At 34.2% G+C, this 21063-nt stretch overlaps 1 protein-coding gene across 5 annotated transcripts in view; it reads left to right on the top strand.

The window, feature by feature from the left end:
- The window catches only part of Lrp1b (LDL receptor related protein 1B), a 1877349-nt gene that overhangs the window by 1827076 nt on the left and 29210 nt on the right, over positions 1–21063 (top strand). For 3 of the 5 annotated variants that reach the window (XM_074070662.1, XM_074070660.1, XM_074070659.1), the window contains 3 exons: positions 8482–8656; positions 12659–12763; positions 13624–13737. In XM_074070662.1, the coding sequence (XP_073926763.1) occupies positions 8482–8656; positions 12659–12763; positions 13624–13737 (394 nt within the window). The remainder of the gene's footprint in view (positions 1–8481; positions 8657–12658; positions 12764–13623; positions 13738–21063) is intronic. The other 2 variants (XM_074070663.1, XM_074070661.1) reach the window with 1 other exon arrangement.

The raw sequence follows: 21063 nt of genomic DNA, 5'->3' as shown, positions 1-21063 counted from the left end.
TTTAAATACACATATGGGAAAAGAAAAGCAGATATATTAAAAATTACTTTGAAGATTTTTTCCTGAACACATGCATGAAATAATGAATTATAAAAATAAGCTTATTCTGGACAGTTAGACCTAATTGGGTTTGAAGTCTCATTCTCCCCATGTATTTATGTGGGTTTTTTTGCATCTTTTATTTTGCATATTTATTTACTGAGGATTGAACTCAGGGTTTTGCATTTGTCAGACAGGCTCTTTACCACTATAGCCATGCTCTGGCTGTTTTGGAGACAGAGTTTTGCTTTTTTGTGCAGGCCAGCCTGAACTTCAAGAAGTAGCTGGGATAACTAGTGTGTGTCAGCATACTCAAATTTTTTAGCTAAGATGCACTCTGAAATTTTTGCCTAGGCTGTCTGAGAACCAGAGTCCACCTATCTAAGTCCTCCCAAGTAGCTAGGATTACAGGCGTGAGCCAATGGTACCCAACTTTCATCTTTCCTAATCCCTCAGTGTCTCAGTTTATTCACTTAAATAATACTATCCAAAACAAATACATTGTCCTAAAATGTGCAAGAAAGTTAAAAATGAATATTTTTCATCACTATATTCATGTAATCATTATTTACATCATTTTACTCAAAGTTGGTTCCACCTAACCTTGATTTAGAGAGCACTGTTGGGCATCTATGAGTAAGGAGGGACTCACAACACAATCTTAGGTATGATTAGTTTAAGTGCGTCAATTCAAAGACAGCAAAGGACAACTTAGACAAATTAATCAAGTAATCTAGGTGAGGTCACATTTTTAGCAGAGGAATTGCTGAACTTACCTTCTAAGTCCCTCATGCTCTCATTAATAATTTTTCTTTATATTATGTCCTTCTCACATGAATATTCCTCAAAAGTTTGTGAAATGCCATTGGTGGCTATCCTGGGCGTTCCCTTATATTTTATACATACATGGAAGCAGCCATAAACCACTCTCCAGAGAGATTGTCAGCAGAATTCACAGAACCTAATGCTCTTGTGACAAAATTAAACAACAGTGAAGATGGAATGACAATTGGTTGCAGAACGTCTGGGGGTGTGCCCCATGGAGCATAACTAGTCCTCACTGTGATCAGTCCTCCTCTTGCTTTACCATTGCTTTCTGTAACAGTCCTAAGTTATCAAATGCTTACATAAAGTGTGAGTTTAAAGCCAACTTATAGACCTTATTTTTTAAAGTTCAGATCAAAATCCAATAAAGTAAAACAGTAGTGTACATTCTAATTGCATAATACAGTGTCCCCTGTAAAATTTGTCTGCATTACTAAACAAAGGTGCTATAAGTACTCCATTATTCATACTGAGTTGCTCCAGTGCTTGCTTAGCTAGTATTTCAGTTTTTTTCTTCTCTTTAAATTTCATAATTCACTATTGCAATGTGTTTAGCCCAGTGGTGAATATGAGTTAATGGCTTAATGTCTTGGCAATTACTTTTCAATAGAAGAGTATATTTGGGAATGAACTCAAATAGAGGCTATCAATATGTGATATTTCATGAATATTTATAAACTTCCATATATATCAATACAGGCACAAATTTTTAAGTAGAACATTATGCTGTAAAAAAAATAAAGAAGCATTTCTTTGTATTTTTGGTCATCTGAAAAAGAAAAATTTAGAAAGAATAAGAAGAGCAGAGTAAAATAATGAACTTTCTGGAAAATTACTTCATTTCTACAACAGAAAATAGCCATTCAGTTATTATTCAGTTACACTCTATCTAAGTACCATAATATTCTGTAATTACATATTCATCATGGTCTTTTCGACTCCATTATTGTGTTTGGCACTGCTAGTTAGCTGTTAGTGTGATTGCCTCATAGAGATTGTAACAATTTTTATATTGTGGATACAAAGTGTTGTTACATAATTTCCTGGTAATCTATACTTTCTTGTCACAAATTAGTTATGTTTCATTATCACTTCATCTTATCTCAATAATGTGTGTGGACATTTTCTAGACATATTGAGGTAAATTTTGACTCCTTTTCTTCTTGTTTTTACTTACAGTTGTCAGTTTTCTGAGAGCTACTTGTCTCACTCTCATTGGAATTCTACTATATAATTATGTACATACATGTCTTCAGCAAATAACCAACTGCAGGTTTATCACTTCTAACTCATCTATGTAGTCAAATTACTCATGTGGTTTCTAAGGCAATCAATTGTGTTGTTCTATCATCTTCTCTTTCTGTAAAATCAAACCACTTCTACTGAATGGTTTCCCATCAATGTTGTTAGAATTTTGTATTTTCAGTTTATTCACTCTGTTGTGTCTTTAATACCTTCCCCATTCCATCTCCATCCCCTTTTATCACCTATATTTTCTTTCTAACCTGTCTTTTTTTAATCTAATATTATTATGCACAAATTTGAACTCAGGGTCTTGTCCCTGGTAGGCAGACACTATACCACTTGAGTCACGCACCTAGTCTTGTTTTATTTAGTTATTTTTCAGATAGAGTTTCACACTTTTTGCCCTAGACCAGACTTGAACTGTGATTCTTCTGACTACAGCCTTCCACATAGATGGGATCACTGACACCCCACACCTGACATACTGGTAGAAGTAGGGTCTTCCTAACTTTTTCCCTTAAACTATGATCCTCCAGTCTCTGCCTTCTAAATAGCTGGGATTAAAGGTATGTTCCACCACACCTGGTTCCAATCTAACATTAAAAAAAAAGACAACTTTCTTTTAGGCAAGTAACTATTAAGCTGAATTTTAAATTTAGAAAAGTATGGCTGTGCATGAGTGGAGACTTAGGGTGTGTGTGTGTGTGCATGTGTTTGTAGTGTGCTGTATCCATGTCAGAAAGTAAAAGAGAACCCCTTTGCTGTACACCTTGGTGATAACCAACCACCTACATCCCTTCTCCCCATTTTTGAAGAAATTATTAAGTATTTAGATTTTTCTTTAATTATTCATTTATTAACATGTGCATACATTGTTTGGGTCATTTCTCCCCCTGTCACCTACCCCCAACTTCTCCCCCCCTCCAATTTGTGTACTGTTTCACATTCAGAACCATGTCACTTAGCACTGTTGAAATGTGATTAATAAAATTCAAAAGAGCCAGACACTGGTGGCTGACATCTGCAACCCTAGCTATTCAGGAGGCAAATATCAGGTTGATTGTGGATTTGAAGCCATCCCCATAAAAATAGTGTTCAAGACCCTACCTTTAAAATATCCAACACAAAACAGGGCTGGCAGAGTGGCTTAAGTGGTGAGTGCCTGCCTAGCAAGAACGAAACCAAGAGTTCAAACCGCAGAACTGCCCCCCCCCGCAAAAAAAATCAAAAGGCTATGAAGCTGCAATGGTAAGTTCATACAAATGATTGATACTATTAACTATAAGTGGGTTATTAATAAAATATGAATATATTTTTTATAAAAATGTGTCTATCGTTTAGAAAGACTGCTTAAAATGACTTTAAAGCTTTTTTGGTGCATAAAGTAGAAAGCTGTATGGAAGAATTATTTTTGATGACTTGGGACAATAAGAAACTGTTCCTCTAGAGACCCCTAAGCTTTCATTTCAGAGTTTATTTGGTCAGAAACAGATCTCTTAGAACCAAAGTGAACAACTGCATACCATGAAACCTTCTTATTATTCATTCTTTACAAAATTAGTAAGCAAATTTCTGCTGGATTCGGTAGTGCTAATGAAGTATTCCTTTTATTAGTGAAATACCTGAAGTGATACTTAGAATTTAAATATGTATGTCTAGTAATTATTAAGAATATACACAGTGGTGGCACAGATGAAAACACAGCTCAATTTTATGTATATACTTGTAATTCAAAGTGGATTATAGCTGAAAAGAGAATGAGGGAAAATTAAGGTGGCATTCCTATGATTTATTAAGCATTTCAATCATGCTACTTACAGAAAACCTGGATTTTGGTTAAATCACCCAATTCAAAATCAGTCAGCACAATTAGAACTTCAATTTCTTTCCTAAACTTGCACATATTATGTGCCATGGCAACACTTGCAGTAGCAGGTAACACTTGAAGGGATTTTAGTAGTTTGCTTTTGCTTTTCAATTTACAAGTACCCAGTACTTGTTTAGTAGCTTAAATATCAGATACTAAAATACGTATTATCTGCTTTCTCCTGTGTTCAGTAGTCTTGGAGTTGAAAATGAGTAAAAATGGAAACATTTAAGACAAAAAGTAAGAGAAAGGAGGAAGAGGAAGGAAAGAATGGAGAGAGGAGGAACGGGGAATATGACACGGCATTGACTGTGCAGTCAAAGGATAAGCCCTAGAATGCTAACAAGGGTGCAGGAAAAGAGTCCAGCCAAATTTATAATTTAGGAGCTTCCTGATGCTTCATATCTTTTTTTTTCATTTTTCTTTTATTATTCATATGTGCATACAAGGCTTGGTTCATTTCTCCCCCCTGCCCCCACCCCCTCCCTTACCACCCACTCCGCCCCCTCCCGCTCCCCCCCACCCCCTCAATACCCAGCAGAAACTATTTTGCCCTTATTTCTAATTTTGTTGTAGAGACAGTATAAGCAATAATAGGAAGGAACAAGGGGTTTTGCTGGTTGAGATAAGGATAGCTATACAGGGCATTGACTCACATTGATTTCCTGTGCGTGGGTGTTACCTTCTAGGTTAATTCTTTTTGATCTAACCTTTTCTCTAGTACCTGTTCCCCTTTTCCTACTGGCCTCAGTTGCTTTAAGGTACCTGCTTTAGTTTCTCTGCATTAAGGGCAACAAATGCTAGCTAGTTTTTTAGGTGTCTTACCTACCCTCACCCCTCCCTTGTGTGCTCTCGCTTTTATCATGTGCTCATAGTCCAATCCCCTTGTTGTGTTTGCCCTTGATCTAATGTCCACATATGAGGGAGAACATACGATTTTTGGTCTTTTGAGCTTCATATCTCAAGCACAGTATCACGAGCTAGGAGATTCCTACAGACAGGCACTATGAAAAACACCTTTGCCAGAGTCAGAATGTAGTGAACAACTCTGCTCCTGACCTTTAACTCAGCATAGAGTGATAACCATGAGAACTGGGGAAGCATGAAATGTCTTCCCATTTGAATATTTGTAGAAAAGGGTCCAAGGCCAAAAATTATTTCTATCCTTTTGAAAGGGAGAAAGTGGCTTGACCTAACAACATGCAACTTAGAATTCTTTATGAAAGTGTAAATTCTAATATCTTGCTTATTCTACATTTATCATAAGCAAACACTTCTTTTACATTATTTGCATTAAATAATATGTATCTGGCATGTTAGGAAAAAATGCTATATGGTAGAATCTTTCCTTTAAGGATAAAATCTGGACCATGAATTATTTTTAAAAATAGTGTCTGTGGAGAAAAAAAACTACTTTAAGTCTAGTTACCAAAATAAAATAGAATTTCTAAAACATTCAAAGGTAGTTTATATATCCCTAGGCTGATCAAGGTACTTTCCATTGAATTATGGTATACACAGAAAAACTTTAAATCATAGGGATAAAATTTAATAAATTATCACCAAATGTACACACTGTGTAAACCAACATTCAGGTTAAAAACAAAAAAGCACTACCAGCACAATAGATGCTCCCTAATCTTCTATTCCTTTTTTCACCTCTGAAAATAATTCATTTTTGACTTCTAAAACCAAAGATGAGATTTATCTTTTGAATTTTATGTAAATTAAAAAAGTGGTATATACTTTTTGTATTCAGCTTTTTTCTTTCAACCTTATGTTTGGGAGCTTCATCAATGTTGTTGATCATAGGTATCATGTTTTTCTTTTGTGTGTTTATGTGTGTGCATTTTATCCTACAAGTGACTCAGTTTATCCATTCTTTTTTCTGATGGTGCTTGATTATTTTGAGTTTGAAATTCTTTCTAAATTGGTTTCTATGAGTATTGTGTACATGTTTTTGGCACAGTTGTGCATCCTTCCTCTTGGGTATATATTAAGAGAGGACGTTCTAGTTTATAAGGTATGGGCGTGTTCAAATTTAATTTGATAGTGTTGACTCTTCTCTAGGTTGGTTGAACCAACCACTAATAGTTGATGAGAGTTTGTTCTGTAGTCTTATTGTCAATTTGGTGGCTAGTTAATGGTATTCATTGATGTGCTAATTTTATTTCCTTGCTTACTCATGAATTGTATGCATTCTTGCATCTTTTAAAGCTTAATCAAAGACATATTTAATTTGTGCATCAAAATGTCTTATAATTAGCATATTGTAGATAACTTTTCCACGCTTTCTTTTATCACTCTAAGTGAAGTGGAAGTTATTCAGTGCAGCAGTGTGGTTCTGAGATGTTATCAACCTTCAGAATATTAGACCAATTTTTTCTAGTACTGGAGTTTGAACTCAGGACCTTGTAATTGCTAGACAGGCACTCTACCAACTAAAATTAGCCTAAGCTAATTTTTTTCCTAGTCTCTCAGTTCTTCTCAGAGGTTTCATCCTAAAAGGAATGTAGTTCAAATGTTTAGGTTAAAAATCACATTTTTTTGTTTGTGCTATTAATGTTAGTCAAGAAATAAACTTGACTTTCAATTAAGTCAAATACATTTAAAATAGGCTCTTGGCCAATCTGTACTTTTTCCCTAGATCATTGTTTCTTTCCCTACTTCCAAAATTTTGGTTCCTTGGTGAGTGCCATGGGTATCACCAAGGCCCCATTCCATACCTTTGAATTCTAATCTAAGAGTGGGTATCTGGGAAAAGCAATGGAATTTGCATATGATTCTCCTATATGGCTTTGATGAATTATCTACCATGGCAACCATGCAAAGATACTCTAGGAGACTTCTATGTCCTTGCAGGTAGCTGAACCATGATCAATAGATGAAATTTTAGAGTGCTTATAACAGAATACTCTCAGTCAATAAAAAGCCTCTAGCATTCTGCCTAATGGAGGTTGTTTCAGAGATTTCTGCATTGAATGAGAGGCTATATTAGATGACCACAGATGCTGCTCCTAATGCACTCTCCATAGATTTGCATGGAATTTGTGTTGTATATCTATCTATACCTGCCATGCTGGGAAAAGCTACATATCCACCCATATTGTATAGATAGTAACAATGACTTAATTCTTAGATCTCCAAGTTTCCAACCTTTTGAAATTGCTACTTTTTTTACATGTGGTCCAAACTCATATTAATAGGTGTAAACATGGAAACTAAACGAGGATACTTGGCATAATGCAGCAGCCAGAATAAGAATGCTTGAAATAAATTTCCATACATATGAATGCTTGAAATAAATTTCCATACGTGTGAAGCAAGCTTGTCAATAAAGTTAATTTGTGTCTGATTTAATAAAGGACTAGTAAACATGCAAACATGAGAATTATAAGTGATGTTTTAATTTTCCTCACCCAACTTAATTGTCATACAGCAGGGTAAAGTTTCTAAATTGTAATTTTTATCTCAGGTAATATTATTTAACTTTGCTTCACATTTAAATATCTAAAAGGAAATTGCTGCTTCTGTATTTTTCTAAATACAGAATCTGGGATCTATTCATTCAGCTCTTTAAGTTTATTTTTATTATGAATTTAAATATTTTAAATTTAGGAAATTATAATATATTCATCTAAACACACACACACATAGATATGTCTGCTTTTCAAAATCCTGAAGCTGAATGTCTAGCTCTAAATTTAGAATGGTTATTATATTATTGAAAGTCCTTTGGTGTATTATACATGTTCAAGAGGTATAGAATTGCTTGGGGAAAATATTCCATTATTGAAAAAATTGTTTGTGATGATGAACAAAATATATCTTTTAAATCAAGAGGCTGAGATTATAGAGAAATTTCCCATCTGGTTGATGGGTTGGTTAGCTTTTACCTTGGAGAAGAGCAATAGTCTAGATTTCTCTTATCAGTTCCCATCCAGAAGGGTCACTTGCTTTACTCTTGGAGTCCCATGACAGATATACCTCTGTCCAAGCATTTGGAAAGTCTAGGTGCTTGTTCTAGTCCTTAATACAGAGAGCTTGAGGGCTGGTGCAGAGGTAGGAGTCCTTTTCTCAACATGCACTACCCTGTGCTAGAGATGAGAAGAGGTCTGAGGAGGGGAAAAGTTAGTTGACATCTAAGGAAATCTGGAAAGTTTCTGCTCACTTCAACCCATAGTTATGTTTTTCATTAGAAGTAAAGCTAAGGAATCTTCTTAACTGAAGCTTTATAAGTCAAAATCAAAAGGGTTTGTCAGTTAACAAGATGTCAATACAATCCTTCTCCATCGAGTGAGATGAAATGAAGCCTAACAGATAAAAAGAGAAATCAATATTATTATTGTAGAAGGCTACTTTGCATATTAGTACAAGATACTTTTGTAAATTAGTCTATTGATTGACCATTTACAATATTAAATCAAATAGTAGAATTTATAATTATAACTAAAGAAAAATATCTCATAACATAACTGCGTGGTTTGGTTGTGTCTTCTTCCTAGATGTTTGTCACCAGTACTGTGTGAATTCTGAATCATGTTCCATTGGGGATGATGGAAGTGTTGAATGTGTCTGTCCAACACGCTACGAAGGACCAAAATGTGAGGTTGACAAATGTATCAGGTGCCATGGAGGGCACTGCATTATAAATAAAGACAATGAAGATATATTTTGCAAGTAAGTAGACATCCAGCTTAATTTATGAACACATTTGCACCCAAAGGGACATAGCAATTCAGCAATAAATTGTGAAAACAATGTCATTGTTTTACTCTAAAATTCTGTATGGGCAACCATTGCATTTTTAGGGCTAGACACGAAATTCAATTCATTTCAGTTAAACTCACACTTATTCCATATCTGTTATGAATATCTGAGAACCATGAAAATCTTTCACTTAATGACAGACTTTTCCATATATAACCTATACCTAAAAATAAGTAATAGTGAAATGCAACATTATTTCAAAAAAACTATATGTAATATTGTTCAATTAAAATATTTCAGGCTTTTATTTGTTTGATCAATATTAGCAGAGTGATAGGGCTAGCATTTCTGTTGTTGTAAATTTATCATTAGGGGAAGAGCAAAATACCTGCTTAATGAAAATAAATATTTACTTGTTTTTTTGTAAACTAACTTTGGATGTCCTGCTCCAAAATAATGAGAAGGAATAATGTGCTCTGGCAAGTAACTAACACAAAAATGTCAAAGTTTGACTTGTTACATTTCCTTTTAACTTTTGGCATTAAGACAGGGTAAATGGGAACCAGAACACAGTGCTACAAAGTACTGCCATTTAATTTCTATCAAGGTAACTTTATGCCACAGATGTTAAAGATCAATCCTCACTCCTAATTACCGTTATCAGCCTTCTTCAAGAATGGCTTATTAAGGACTGGATTTTGTTTCATCTTGCTTGGGAGTATAATAAATGAAAGTATGAGGTGGAAAAACATGCTATAAAGTGTCCATGCCACACTTCCACTGAGTCCTCCCGAGGGGACCAGACAAGTTATGTCACGCTGCCAAACAAGGCACAATAAAATTTTATTACAGACAACATTGACGTCTTTTTTTTAATTTACTCTCATTTTAGAATTTACTGTACATATGATTAATGGGATCAGTGTAAATGACAGTTTTTCAAACCATAAAGTTGAGTTACTTGAAGGTACATTATTTTTAAGTAATTGAAAATATGACTAATATATAAATATATGCCTTTATAAAAAGCAAAACACACTTTCATATGTCATGTTTTTGCATTAAGTCAACAGTTCTTTGTGATGAAACTTTAGCATGACAGAGCTTTATTCAGTTTGGGGATGTACATTTTCTTTATTTCTTCATATCCAGGCAGACTTGCCAGAATTGGCTGTGCAATCATCTTCACAACTCTGTTCCACTGCAGAGAGAATCATGGTCATGAACTGAAGTTTATTTTGCAGTTGTGCTGAAAAGCTCATGGAAAAGCATATACCTTGCTTACAATTCTATACGAAAGTGTCATTATAAAACAGGAAGGGCAGGTCTTAAGGCCTCCAATACTGCCTGATAAACAGGAGAAATCAGCTTTTCTAAACAGAAACACCAGGGCCTCATACCCTGAGCAGGCTACTGAAGTCAAACTTTATAGTTCTTACCTTTTAAAAGATTTCTTTTGGAAACATGTATGTAAGAATAGGTAAATAGAGTTACTAACAATGAATGTATAGTGGGACATGAAAACCAGGAGGATAACAGTCCTCAATTTATCAGATAAACTTATAACATTTGAGCATGACAACCCAAACAAAGTAGTTTTGGTATTCTGAAATATGTTAGTTATATGATTAGAATTTCTTTTCAATTATCTGAGGCCTTTCATGTTAGAATTAAAACAAAATTTATAGTGATATTGGAATTTCTGTTTCATAGGTAAATAATAGACACTACAATAAAATTTCAACAGAATTTGAGTAAAAATTTTTTACTTAAGCAGGAAATCTAAAACATGTACACTTTTGATCACAAATAGGAAGTTATGTTTCTAATGCACAACCTAAAAACTGTCAATAAGAGTAGGTACTCTATTACTTTAATAAGTATTGTGTTTAAGGCACAGCTAAATGCATATTTTCCTTTCTTTTGGAAATTGATGTGAATATTGTTGAAGAAAGACTTGATCATAATCTTGAATAACCTAAGTAATACTCTTTTGTACTCAATTTTCATGAGAATTACTTGTGTGCATTGGACGATTGATAAATAGGTTTCTGATATATCACAAACAGTATATTTGTGAACCATTCATGGTTCTAAAAAGGTAATAAAAAGTATTTATTAGAAATACTTCCATTAAAATATTAGGAGTACTCTTTGAGGCATATAATGATTTGACTGATTTAAATTTTACATTTAAAATATCTACAAACTTGTCTCTTCAATGTTGGGTTCAAACAAAACCCAGAACTTCAAAATCTTTCATAGCTGTAGAAACAAGTTTTTAAAAAATCAGATATAGCTGTTATTTCTATTTTAGAAAAGAACTATGGTATATAGTTATCATTTTGCTGAAAATCCTTTAGTGTGTCATGAGCTAATCTTCCCATTTCATGTTGTCCCTTTGATAGAACAAGAAATTATCTTTCTTATTTTCAAGGAAGCTGGACAGGAAGGATGAGAAAATGTCCCTCAGATCTATGTAACATATTAGATGGCGAAAGCATTGATCATAACTTGACTCTCTTTGCTCCCATATTACATTGCCTATGCAGACTATGAAGAATGTGATATTCCCGGTTAAATCTTAGAAATGTTAGATCGTATCCCCTTCCACATGTCTGGTTCTATTTTCACACATCACAGTTTCACATCTCACACATAATTAATTCACCTCTCCCATTCATCTTGTAAAGAAATATGATATTTAAACCTAGGGTTTTTTAAATATCTTCAAATTAAATACCTGTAAAAGTTATGAGTAGCTCAGCTCATTCCCAGCTGCCAAAAACACATATAAGATCAAATAGATAAGCACAAAATTATGAACAACAGGATTGCTAAGCAATTATATTCAAGCATTTTACTTACCTATCATTGGGAATAACATCATAATGGATGTACTGCTATGGACATCAATCATGGGAAAGACTGAACTGGTCAATCAATCATATTTCAGGCTGATTCCTTTGTCACGGTAATGTCCAGATTTATTATGATGCTATTGATAGTTTCATAGAACCTAATACAAGTGAAATTGTGTGATGACAATTACCAGTACCATCTGTGGTAGTTTTGGTATTGGCTTAGGTGTTTATAACTCTAGTATCACACTTTCCAGGTTAACAGAGCAGTTTTCTTGGTGATTTGAAATGTTAAATGCACATTTCTCTGTTCCCCTGACAGTTTTCACTGCCCAGTGTATTTTGTTGTTTGTTTGTTCAAAAATATACAAAAAGAAAGTTAACTATTTTTAACTATTATTGGTAGACCTGATATTCCAGTGGAACAATACAATTTATTCTCATTCCAAACATGTAATATTATTGTAAATTAGAATGCTTTTGGTAAATTTTTCATTAGTTTGATCCCATGTTGCTCATATTATAAAATTATTGTTTATTTTCTATGACTCTCTCCATTTTTTTTGGGTTAAATGAAAGTGTTTAACATTGACATTAATTATACTACATATTCAAAGAGAAGCAGCCAGATAAAATAACCAAAGGGTGACCTCATACTTTCTTACAAATGTGGAATCTAAAATTCCTACACTTTAAAAGGAAAAGTTGAAGTTGTTTTCTCCGGAATATTAGATCATGTGGCTTGTAATTCACACATATGTCACCAAATCCTAGTTATTTGAAAAAGGAACAAGACACTGAGGCTAATATCTTCCCGAAGTGTGACAGATATTATAGAATTTTTTTTGCACATATACATGGCTAGCTAAAATTTTTATATTAAGGGAATGGGTTGGAAATTTGAAAATTACCAAAGTAAGAATTTTATTTCTCATCATTCTGACAAAAAAAAAAGGAAGTCTTCAGCAATTCTGTCTTCCTGAAAACTTACTTTTAGCCAGAGACTCCATTATTCCCAGATGATGCATATTCTCCTCTGCAGAGCTTTTGTGTCAGCTTTCAACAGTAATGATGGTGGTGACAATGGGTTGTATTTTCTTTGTTGCTGCAGCTGCACTAATGGAAAGATAGCTTCTAGCTGTCAGTTATGTGATGGCTACTGTTACAATGGGGGCACATGCCAGCTGGACCCTGAGACAAATGTACCTGTGTGTCTGTGAGTATTCTGTAAAGGTGTGGGCAGGCTTTGTATAAACATCGAATCCCTATCCATTGCTCTCCTTTCTTGGGGACATACGTGCTAAATGAGTGTTTCATGGACATCTCTGATCAAGTACTATCCCTCATTGGCTTGTGCTATTGTATCTCCTTCTCCATCAATATGCTAATGATGTCATGAGGAAGCACTCATTCAGTTCTTAGCATCATACCATTTCAGACATTCACAAATCTTTGAACTTGGAAATGCTGGGGAAAATGTTCTAATTTTATTGACCTTATTCAGTGATGTGAAGTCTAGAGTTAACCATCTTTTATGAATCCTTGGTACTTGTGGCCATCATTTTTCCAAAGAGCTTGAGGTATCTTTCCCAATGTATAATGCTATTTTATGTTTATTTCAGGCTAACCATATTATATTATGTACACCAATTAAGCCTCTGGCTCCTGTAGAATGCATTGGATTGAGTCTGGGTTTGTAAACACCTAGGGGAAGCATTGGATATTCTGAATGTTCCAGAGAACAACTGGAATTTAATTTTTCCCCCTCTCAATTATCTGATTGTCCATAGTGGTCAACTTGAAAGAAAACCATTTGGATTATGTAGTCACTGTATTACGTTTTGTTTTAACACTGTGTAATCAGAGAGGTGATACCTGCTATGATCCATGTCTGCGTCCTGCTCCCCACCTTGTCAGAATAGCATGTGATGAGTGTGAATGAGAGAGAAAGGAGCATATCTGGAAACATTTTATTCATATGTTATTATCTCTGTATAAAATAAATTTGAAGCATATTTGCCAAAAAGAAAAAAAGTTAGATGCTTTATTTAGCTGTATTTTACTGAAATTCTGCAGATGCTCTATGGGGTTTAAAAGTCAGCGCTGTGACCAGAAAGAGAACCCTTGTGATCACTACTGTCAGAATGAGGGGATTTGCTCTTTAACTGCGTTTAATGAGCCGAGATGCAAGTAGGTTTAACCTTCCACTTACTGCTGCGCTTCATGTGACATCATTTCAGGCCACAGTTCATTGGTTTAAATCATGAACATCCACATGCATTTCACAGTCTATACTTAATCTCGGGGCTCATCTGTGTCATACACACTTAACCTTTGCTTCGCTCACCAATAAGTGTGTGCACCACAGACTGCTGGAGTGTCTGGAAATACAACAGAGGGAATGAAAAAAGCTAGTGGAACTGTCTAATAAAAATACATTTGCTAGAATAGAAGCTTTTAATAACAGAACTATAGAAACAGGTATTTTAAGACTCTACTGCTCAATACTATATTTGGATGATGACTTTTAATTAGTAACTGATTTTTCCATTTCAACATGATGCAATAATACACTACTTTGTTCACTAAAATTTTACCGAAAATGGTTCTAACCTAATCAAAAAGATATTCTAACAGAGGAAATAGGTTCATGCTAAAACATTTCTAGAAATTTAATTTCTTCTCAGTTGAAATCATTCTTTCTTAATTCAATTGGTGGTGCTTTTAATATCCATGAAAACTAAAATCCTTTTTCCTCATACATTGTGATCACATCGTAAATTATTTTTGCAACATACATTTGAGCTTTGGAGATAGGTCCTGTCTGGCATCTTCCTTAACATCTGTCATAACAGCAACTCTGATTGACACCTGATTGCAACCTCACTAGAGGTACAGTTGGCCTACTAGTAAATATTTAAAGCGCAATTGGATTAAAATTCAAGCATTTCATTACCCAATCTGTATTATTGTTTATAATGAGCTCCAGAGATGTGAAGTAGCAGCTTGCACCAAAGCTGTTTTGATTTGGTTTTGAAGGTGGTACCTATTAGCAGGTAGTGGAAAGCCCGAGGATAGGGTTTGAACTGGGTAGTGTGACTGAAGGGAAATGTAGAGAGAAGAGTGATCCATTGCTATTTCACAGTTAAGAAATCCATGACAATCCTTGGCCAAAAGTTTATTTGTGTAATACCTGTAATACCTGCTCTGGACTCCACTTTTTATTTACATTGTTGCTGTTTCACTGTTCTAAGCAAAATACACATCCATGGCAGGCCCACTTTTCCACTTCCCCACAGATGGGTCTCAGGATTACTTCCTGTCAAGAGAATGCTTTGTGTTACCCGAATAAGAATCTCTCATAGGAATAGCAGCCCACAATAATACTCTCTGCTACTTTCTAATCTAGCCAAATATCATGAGTAAAATGAAAGTCAACCTACTTGATAAACATAGTCAGGAAAAATATGTTAAGTAGCAATTTAGAGAATACCTCTTTGTTTTATGTACCAGTGTCTCTATCTCTATTTGCATTTTCCTTATGGAAAACCACGGTTGACTGTACCTTGGTTTACCATGCTCCTTAATTTGTTCTGATAAAAGATGCAATCCTTATATTCTTCAAACATTTACTTAAGTCATAAAAGAATATAAAAGAAACTATGTTCTCTTATCATTCATTCATTAATTCATTAACTAACTCATAGAGTAAGTTATTGCATCAAGTTAGAAGAATTAATAACTGCTAAAATATGGACTGAGCAGATACCTGTGGCAAGTACTATGTTGAGTACATCACATATTTTATGTGTAGTGTTAGATTATTATTGTTGTTGTTATCTGTACTTCAGAATTACCTCGTGTAATCACATGCTAGGAATTGGTAGATATCTGACAATCATCACACTCATTTGATTCTAAAGTACATGCCCAGGTTATACAACTCTAAGCTTCATTACTCTCTTTATACTATGATAAATCTAATTCATAATGCTGTTGAAGAATTTCAAATTCATTTTGGGAGGACAAATGACTTTTAAAAAATTGAAATAGTATTTGATAAGCAATGCTATAGAAATATAATCAAAATATGTGGGAAAACAACTGACTAGAGGTCAATTAATGATTCCAAGTGGTGAAGTGAAATTTTAATAGTATTTTGAAAAGAAATTATAGTAGTTTTATACTGGGAAGTTGACTAAAATTTTTTTCAAGGCAAGAATAGCACAAAGGGGACTAAGTCTGAAAGCCAAAGGTAAAAACTGTTAAGGACAGAAAACAGACCATGTGGTATATTGGGAGCCAATTTATGAGGTGGATTTTATGCCGTGTCATGAGAGTGGGTTTACAAAAAGGACAGAGGGCTAAGGTTGAAATCCTAGGAAATACCAAAGTTCTGATACTGTGTGAAGAAGGAATCAACAAAAGTAAATGAGAAGAAATAGAAATTGGAAATTTATCACAGTAGATTTCTCCAGAGTGAAGGATAGAGAATGCCAAAGATATCAGCTCCTAAAAGTTCAAATAGGATAAGAATTTTATATGACTTACTGGATTTTACAATTAGATGGCTATTATGAGAGATGTTTTGAAATCTCTGTATAAACAGAAACCACAAGGTAAAAAAATAGAGACCAATGTAGTTTCCTTTCTCAATGTTTGAGTATAAATTAATCAAGGAGAAACAATAGGTAAAAACAAGGGGAAGACATTTTTATTTGTCATAGAAGACAAATAAATATTTGTTTGTATTCTTGTGGTGCTGCAAATGGAACCAAGGGTCTTGTGCATACCACACCAGTGTTCTAACACTGAGCTTCATCTCCAGTCCTAGAAACAGATATTTATAATAAGAAAGACATACATTCGAGACTACTATTCTTTCATTCTTTATTAAAGGTTCATTTTTAGGTGTTATGATAGATCAGACACAGATTTCACCCTTGTGTCTCCCAGATTTGTCTAGGAGATATGTCTCATGTCTCTAGAAACATATGAGAAAAATCCAAGTTATTATTCAGTTATTTATAATTAATTCAGTACTAACATGTACATAAATGTTAATAAAATTTAATATGATGTGTTTATTATCACATACAATACAAAGTGGTCAGGATGCTGAAGCCCTCAGTATATCTTTCTGATGATTGATTCTCCTCACAAGGAGATATTTTGGGAAACACAGCTTTTAGCCTTGACTCAATTGGCAGTGGTCATGTATCTTTAATAAGAAGTTAGTATATACTATTTCATCTAAAAACCTTTACAGGAAACAAAAATTGATTTAAGTATAAAATATGGTTCTTGCTTTAGTAGTGCATTGGTAGTACATTTTTCTTCATAAAGTGAAAAACAATTTGAGTTGAACAAAACTTACACATATTTGGAAAGTCTGTGAAGTATTCAGATCTATGAGGATGACAGTTTTTTCCACATAGAAATTTTATTGCTTTATCTCTCAATGTAAGGAACAGATTTGTTGTTTGAAAGCTTTCACTTATGTTTCTTGATGGCCATTTTCAAATATTAGTATGTATGGAACAATAAAGAAAACTTCAAAGAGAAGCTAAGAAGATAGAATCAAGTCTAGTATTTTAAAAACATTATTTGGAAGGACTATTGATATTTATTAAAGTAGGTATATTGGATTTTAAAACTGTATTTAAAAATTCTAATTGTATTATTTTGACAATATTGTTGAATATTTTTACTGTAAATTAAAAAGTTATTAATCAAATGAAGGATTACTGAACTCAGCAGCAAGTTGGCCATGACTTCCTAATTCTAAAATTTCTCCTTAGGGTTGCTCTTTCATTTATTTTGGATTTAAGTTGTTTTATAACTACCTCCTTGACAGTACTTCCTAGGAATATCCACAGTGCATTCAGCCTCAAATAATAAAGAAATGTTTATAATTATTCTACCTCCTTTACCCATGCTATCATCCAACATGAACACAGATGTACACACACAGTTTCCTGCATTTCACACCTAGGTGTCTTTCCTCAAATAGTTCACTGAACCCAACACCTCTCTTACCTTTTTTTTTCTAGTTACTCTTCTTATTTCAGCAGTCTCAACTGAGGTATCAACATTTTATGTGTGTAAGCACATGGCAACTTAATAAATTTTGGTTGAACTATGCTAAATTGATTGTACAGGAAAACAATCAAATTTCAGTGAGAAAAGGTATGCATAAAATTTTGTTACAGTATAGGCTGAATCATTCCTCTCTTCCCCAAATTCATGCATGGAAGCCCTAACGGTCTAATTATTTGCTATTTTATCTCAAAGATCACATGGGACACACAACTAAATTTTAGTGGGCTGCACTGAAGTCTTCATAGCCAAGAGAGCAGCACTTGAGCTTATAGCCTTGGAGATGGGTCTCCTTGGGGTCTTCGAAGTAGAGCTGGCTGTGTACCAGGCTACACAGAAGCTGAGTTTTGGGAGGATCAATTATTGAGGCTCGTTTGGCAATAGTTTGAGAGACCCCCATCTCCCAAATAGCCAGGACAAAATGGACTGGAGGCATGGCTCAAAAGCAGTAGAGTGCTTACTTTGACAGCATAAAGTCCTGCATTCAAACCTCAGACACACACACACACACACACACACACACACACACACACACACACAAGAAAAAAGCGGAGCTGCCACACGGCAAGATGGGTTGAGGAGCAACCATCCAGAATAATTCAGAATGAAACTGCATTTGTTTGTGGAGATAAAGCTTTTAAAGGGGTGATTTAATGGAGTTAGAGTAAACATTAATCCAATCTGACCATTGTCCTTACATGAAGAATAGATTAGAACAAAGGCAGAAAGAGACATCAGACACATTGCATGTGCAAACGGGATCATGTGATCATAGGCCAGAAAGTGGGTATCCATAAGCTAAGGGGAGAAGCCTCAGAAGAAATGATGATACCTTGTTCTCAGACTTGCAGTCTGTAAGAAAATAAATGTCTGTTGGTTGTTACCTACTCGTTACTATTTTATTGTTGAAACCATAGGAAATAAATACAGATTATGGTGTCAGGAACTGGAGTGTTTCCATGAGACTTACCTTTAAATGTGGAAATTTCTTTAGAACTGAGTAATATATAGGAAATTTCAGAGTTTCAAAACATGTTAGAAAAAAACCTAGATTGCTGGAGGAAATTATTGGTAAAAGTATGGACATTAAAGGTGTTTCTGTGGAATTCAACATTGCATTCCATTACAGATGAAAATGTATTCTGTGCTATCAGAAACTTAAGAAAAGGTGATCCTTGTTAGGAAATGTCAAAGAAGTAGTCTGAAATGTGATCCAGTGTTTTGTCAAAGGTAGAACTTCCAGGTGATCAACTTGATATTTCAGTGAGATTTCTCAGTAAAATGGTGAATGCACGGCCTGATATCTTCATGCTACTTATAGTAAAATGTGAAATAAAGAGGGATGAATTAAAGGAATTGTTAAGTAAAACTGAAGTACAATTTAAAGATGGAAAATTCCAAAATAATCAAATTAGAGAGAGAGAGAGAGAGAGAGAGAGAGAGAGAGAGAAACTGAGAGGATGTTAGTGAGAGGATGACAAGGATGTAGTCAAACAGTCATTCCTTGTGAAGAGATTCGGTGTGTCTCATGCCTCCAAGCAATTATCCCAGCATAAACACTGGCAGCCTTATAACCTAATAGATTTTGCCCTGCCGAATTTTAGACTTATGACCCTTTGTTCTTTCCAATTTCCACTTTTTGAAATGGTTTAAGTTTCTATGGGCTGTTGTTATAGGGTAAATTTATTTTACATTCAAGAAGTATATGAATTGAGGAGTCCAGAGGATAAGTGATTTGGGTTGAATTGTCAATCACCCAAATTCACATGGTGAAAATCTAATCCTCAGTTTCTCTGAATGTAACTACATTTGGAGATGAGGACTTTAAAGAAATGATTAACTTAAGTTAAGGTTTCCAATCCAAAGGACTAGTACTCTCAAAAGAAGAGGCCATTAGGACACAGACACACAGAGGGAGGATCATGTGAAGACAAGGGATAAACAGATTATTTACTAGTCAGAAGAAACCAAACTTGCTATAATTTTGGTCTTAAACTTCTAGCTGTAAGAACTATGACAAAATAAGTTTCTGCTGTTAATACTTACTAGTCTCTGGCAGTTTGTTATGGTTTCCCTGGCAATTGAATATAGTCACCATATGCATTTTGGCTGGAAAGACTATTTGTGGCTACTCCATTAAGAACATAATATTCTAATTGTATTTTCCAAATTTCCACAGTCTCTTTTTGGTTAACTATTCTCAGAGGCACAATATTCAGTGCTCTTGCATACCTGTAACACCAAAAACTAGGGATATATTGAAATGTGTTTATAAACTTCCGGGCATAAATTCCCAGTGCTTGGGTGCTCATGAGTGGAGGTCATAGAGGACAATGAAGAGATCAGGAACTCTTCCCTTTAAAACTAGACCTCCTGATTTTGACATTTTAAATATAGATTTAAATTCTTACTCTGTTCACAACTGTCTCCTGTATTGACAGCCCTACAGAAAAAAGAAATTCACTTATTCACTAGTGTTTTAGTGTCTTTACTATTAAAGGGATCACAGTAAAGAAGTTCCATTAATTCTACAAGTAAGCGGAAGGAACAGTGTTTGGGGTTAGACTTAGTTGAATTTACATAAGTATAGCTGTAGCTACTATTGGCAGAGTCTATAGGCCTCTCTAAGCCTCCCTTTCCTCTTCATTAGATTGATGATTGTAGGGTATGCATATAAAAACTTACAGAGAGAGACATGTTGTGTGGAGACAAATGAGACTGGTATGGAAATGTGTGCTTAGTGTGACTAGGTACTTTATTTCTGCTTGGCTTTCATCATGACTATGTCTACATACTTATAAGTAAGTTTTTATTTTAAATCTTGGTGATATCACCCTATGATATACATTTTTATTTTAGTTAACTTGAAGAATTCTTGGGCATCCCAAACTCTAGCTTCAATGTTTTGAAAGCAATTCTTGGCTGAGATTGTAGCATTATAGGAAAAATGTGAAAATTCATATTTGCTGCAGTTGAAAACTTCAGGTTTCAACTGACTTTTTTTCATGATGTTAATTCTTTCAAGAAATGACTCAGGATTCTCTATATGCCTAAATACACCTAACCCAACATTTTCTTCATTTTGATACACTGATAGAAAATTATCTAAACCTTTCTCTCTCAGACTAGAATAAGAGAACTCGTCAAAGCAATATTAAATACATTTTCATTTTATTACTTTATTAGATCATATATTTTAGAAATAAAAAACACTATTCTAATATTTTAAAAAATACTCACATTTGTCACTATTATTTTGTTTCTGTTCAGTCACTTTCATAATGCAAATCTTTTTGCAGAGAATATATGTCATACTCATTCTTATTTTGTTCACTTGATAATTTAGTATGAACTTCATTATGCTGTAATGAATGTAATTAGATACGTTTATTCTTAATAATTGACCAGTACTCCATT

The sequence above is a fragment of the Castor canadensis genome, chromosome 4, assembly GCF_047511655.1.
Source record: "Castor canadensis chromosome 4, mCasCan1.hap1v2, whole genome shotgun sequence".
Lineage (NCBI taxonomy): Eukaryota > Metazoa > Chordata > Mammalia > Rodentia > Castoridae > Castor > Castor canadensis.
The sequence above is the reverse complement of the archived record's forward strand: the minus strand, read 5'-3'. Positions and strand labels throughout refer to the sequence as shown.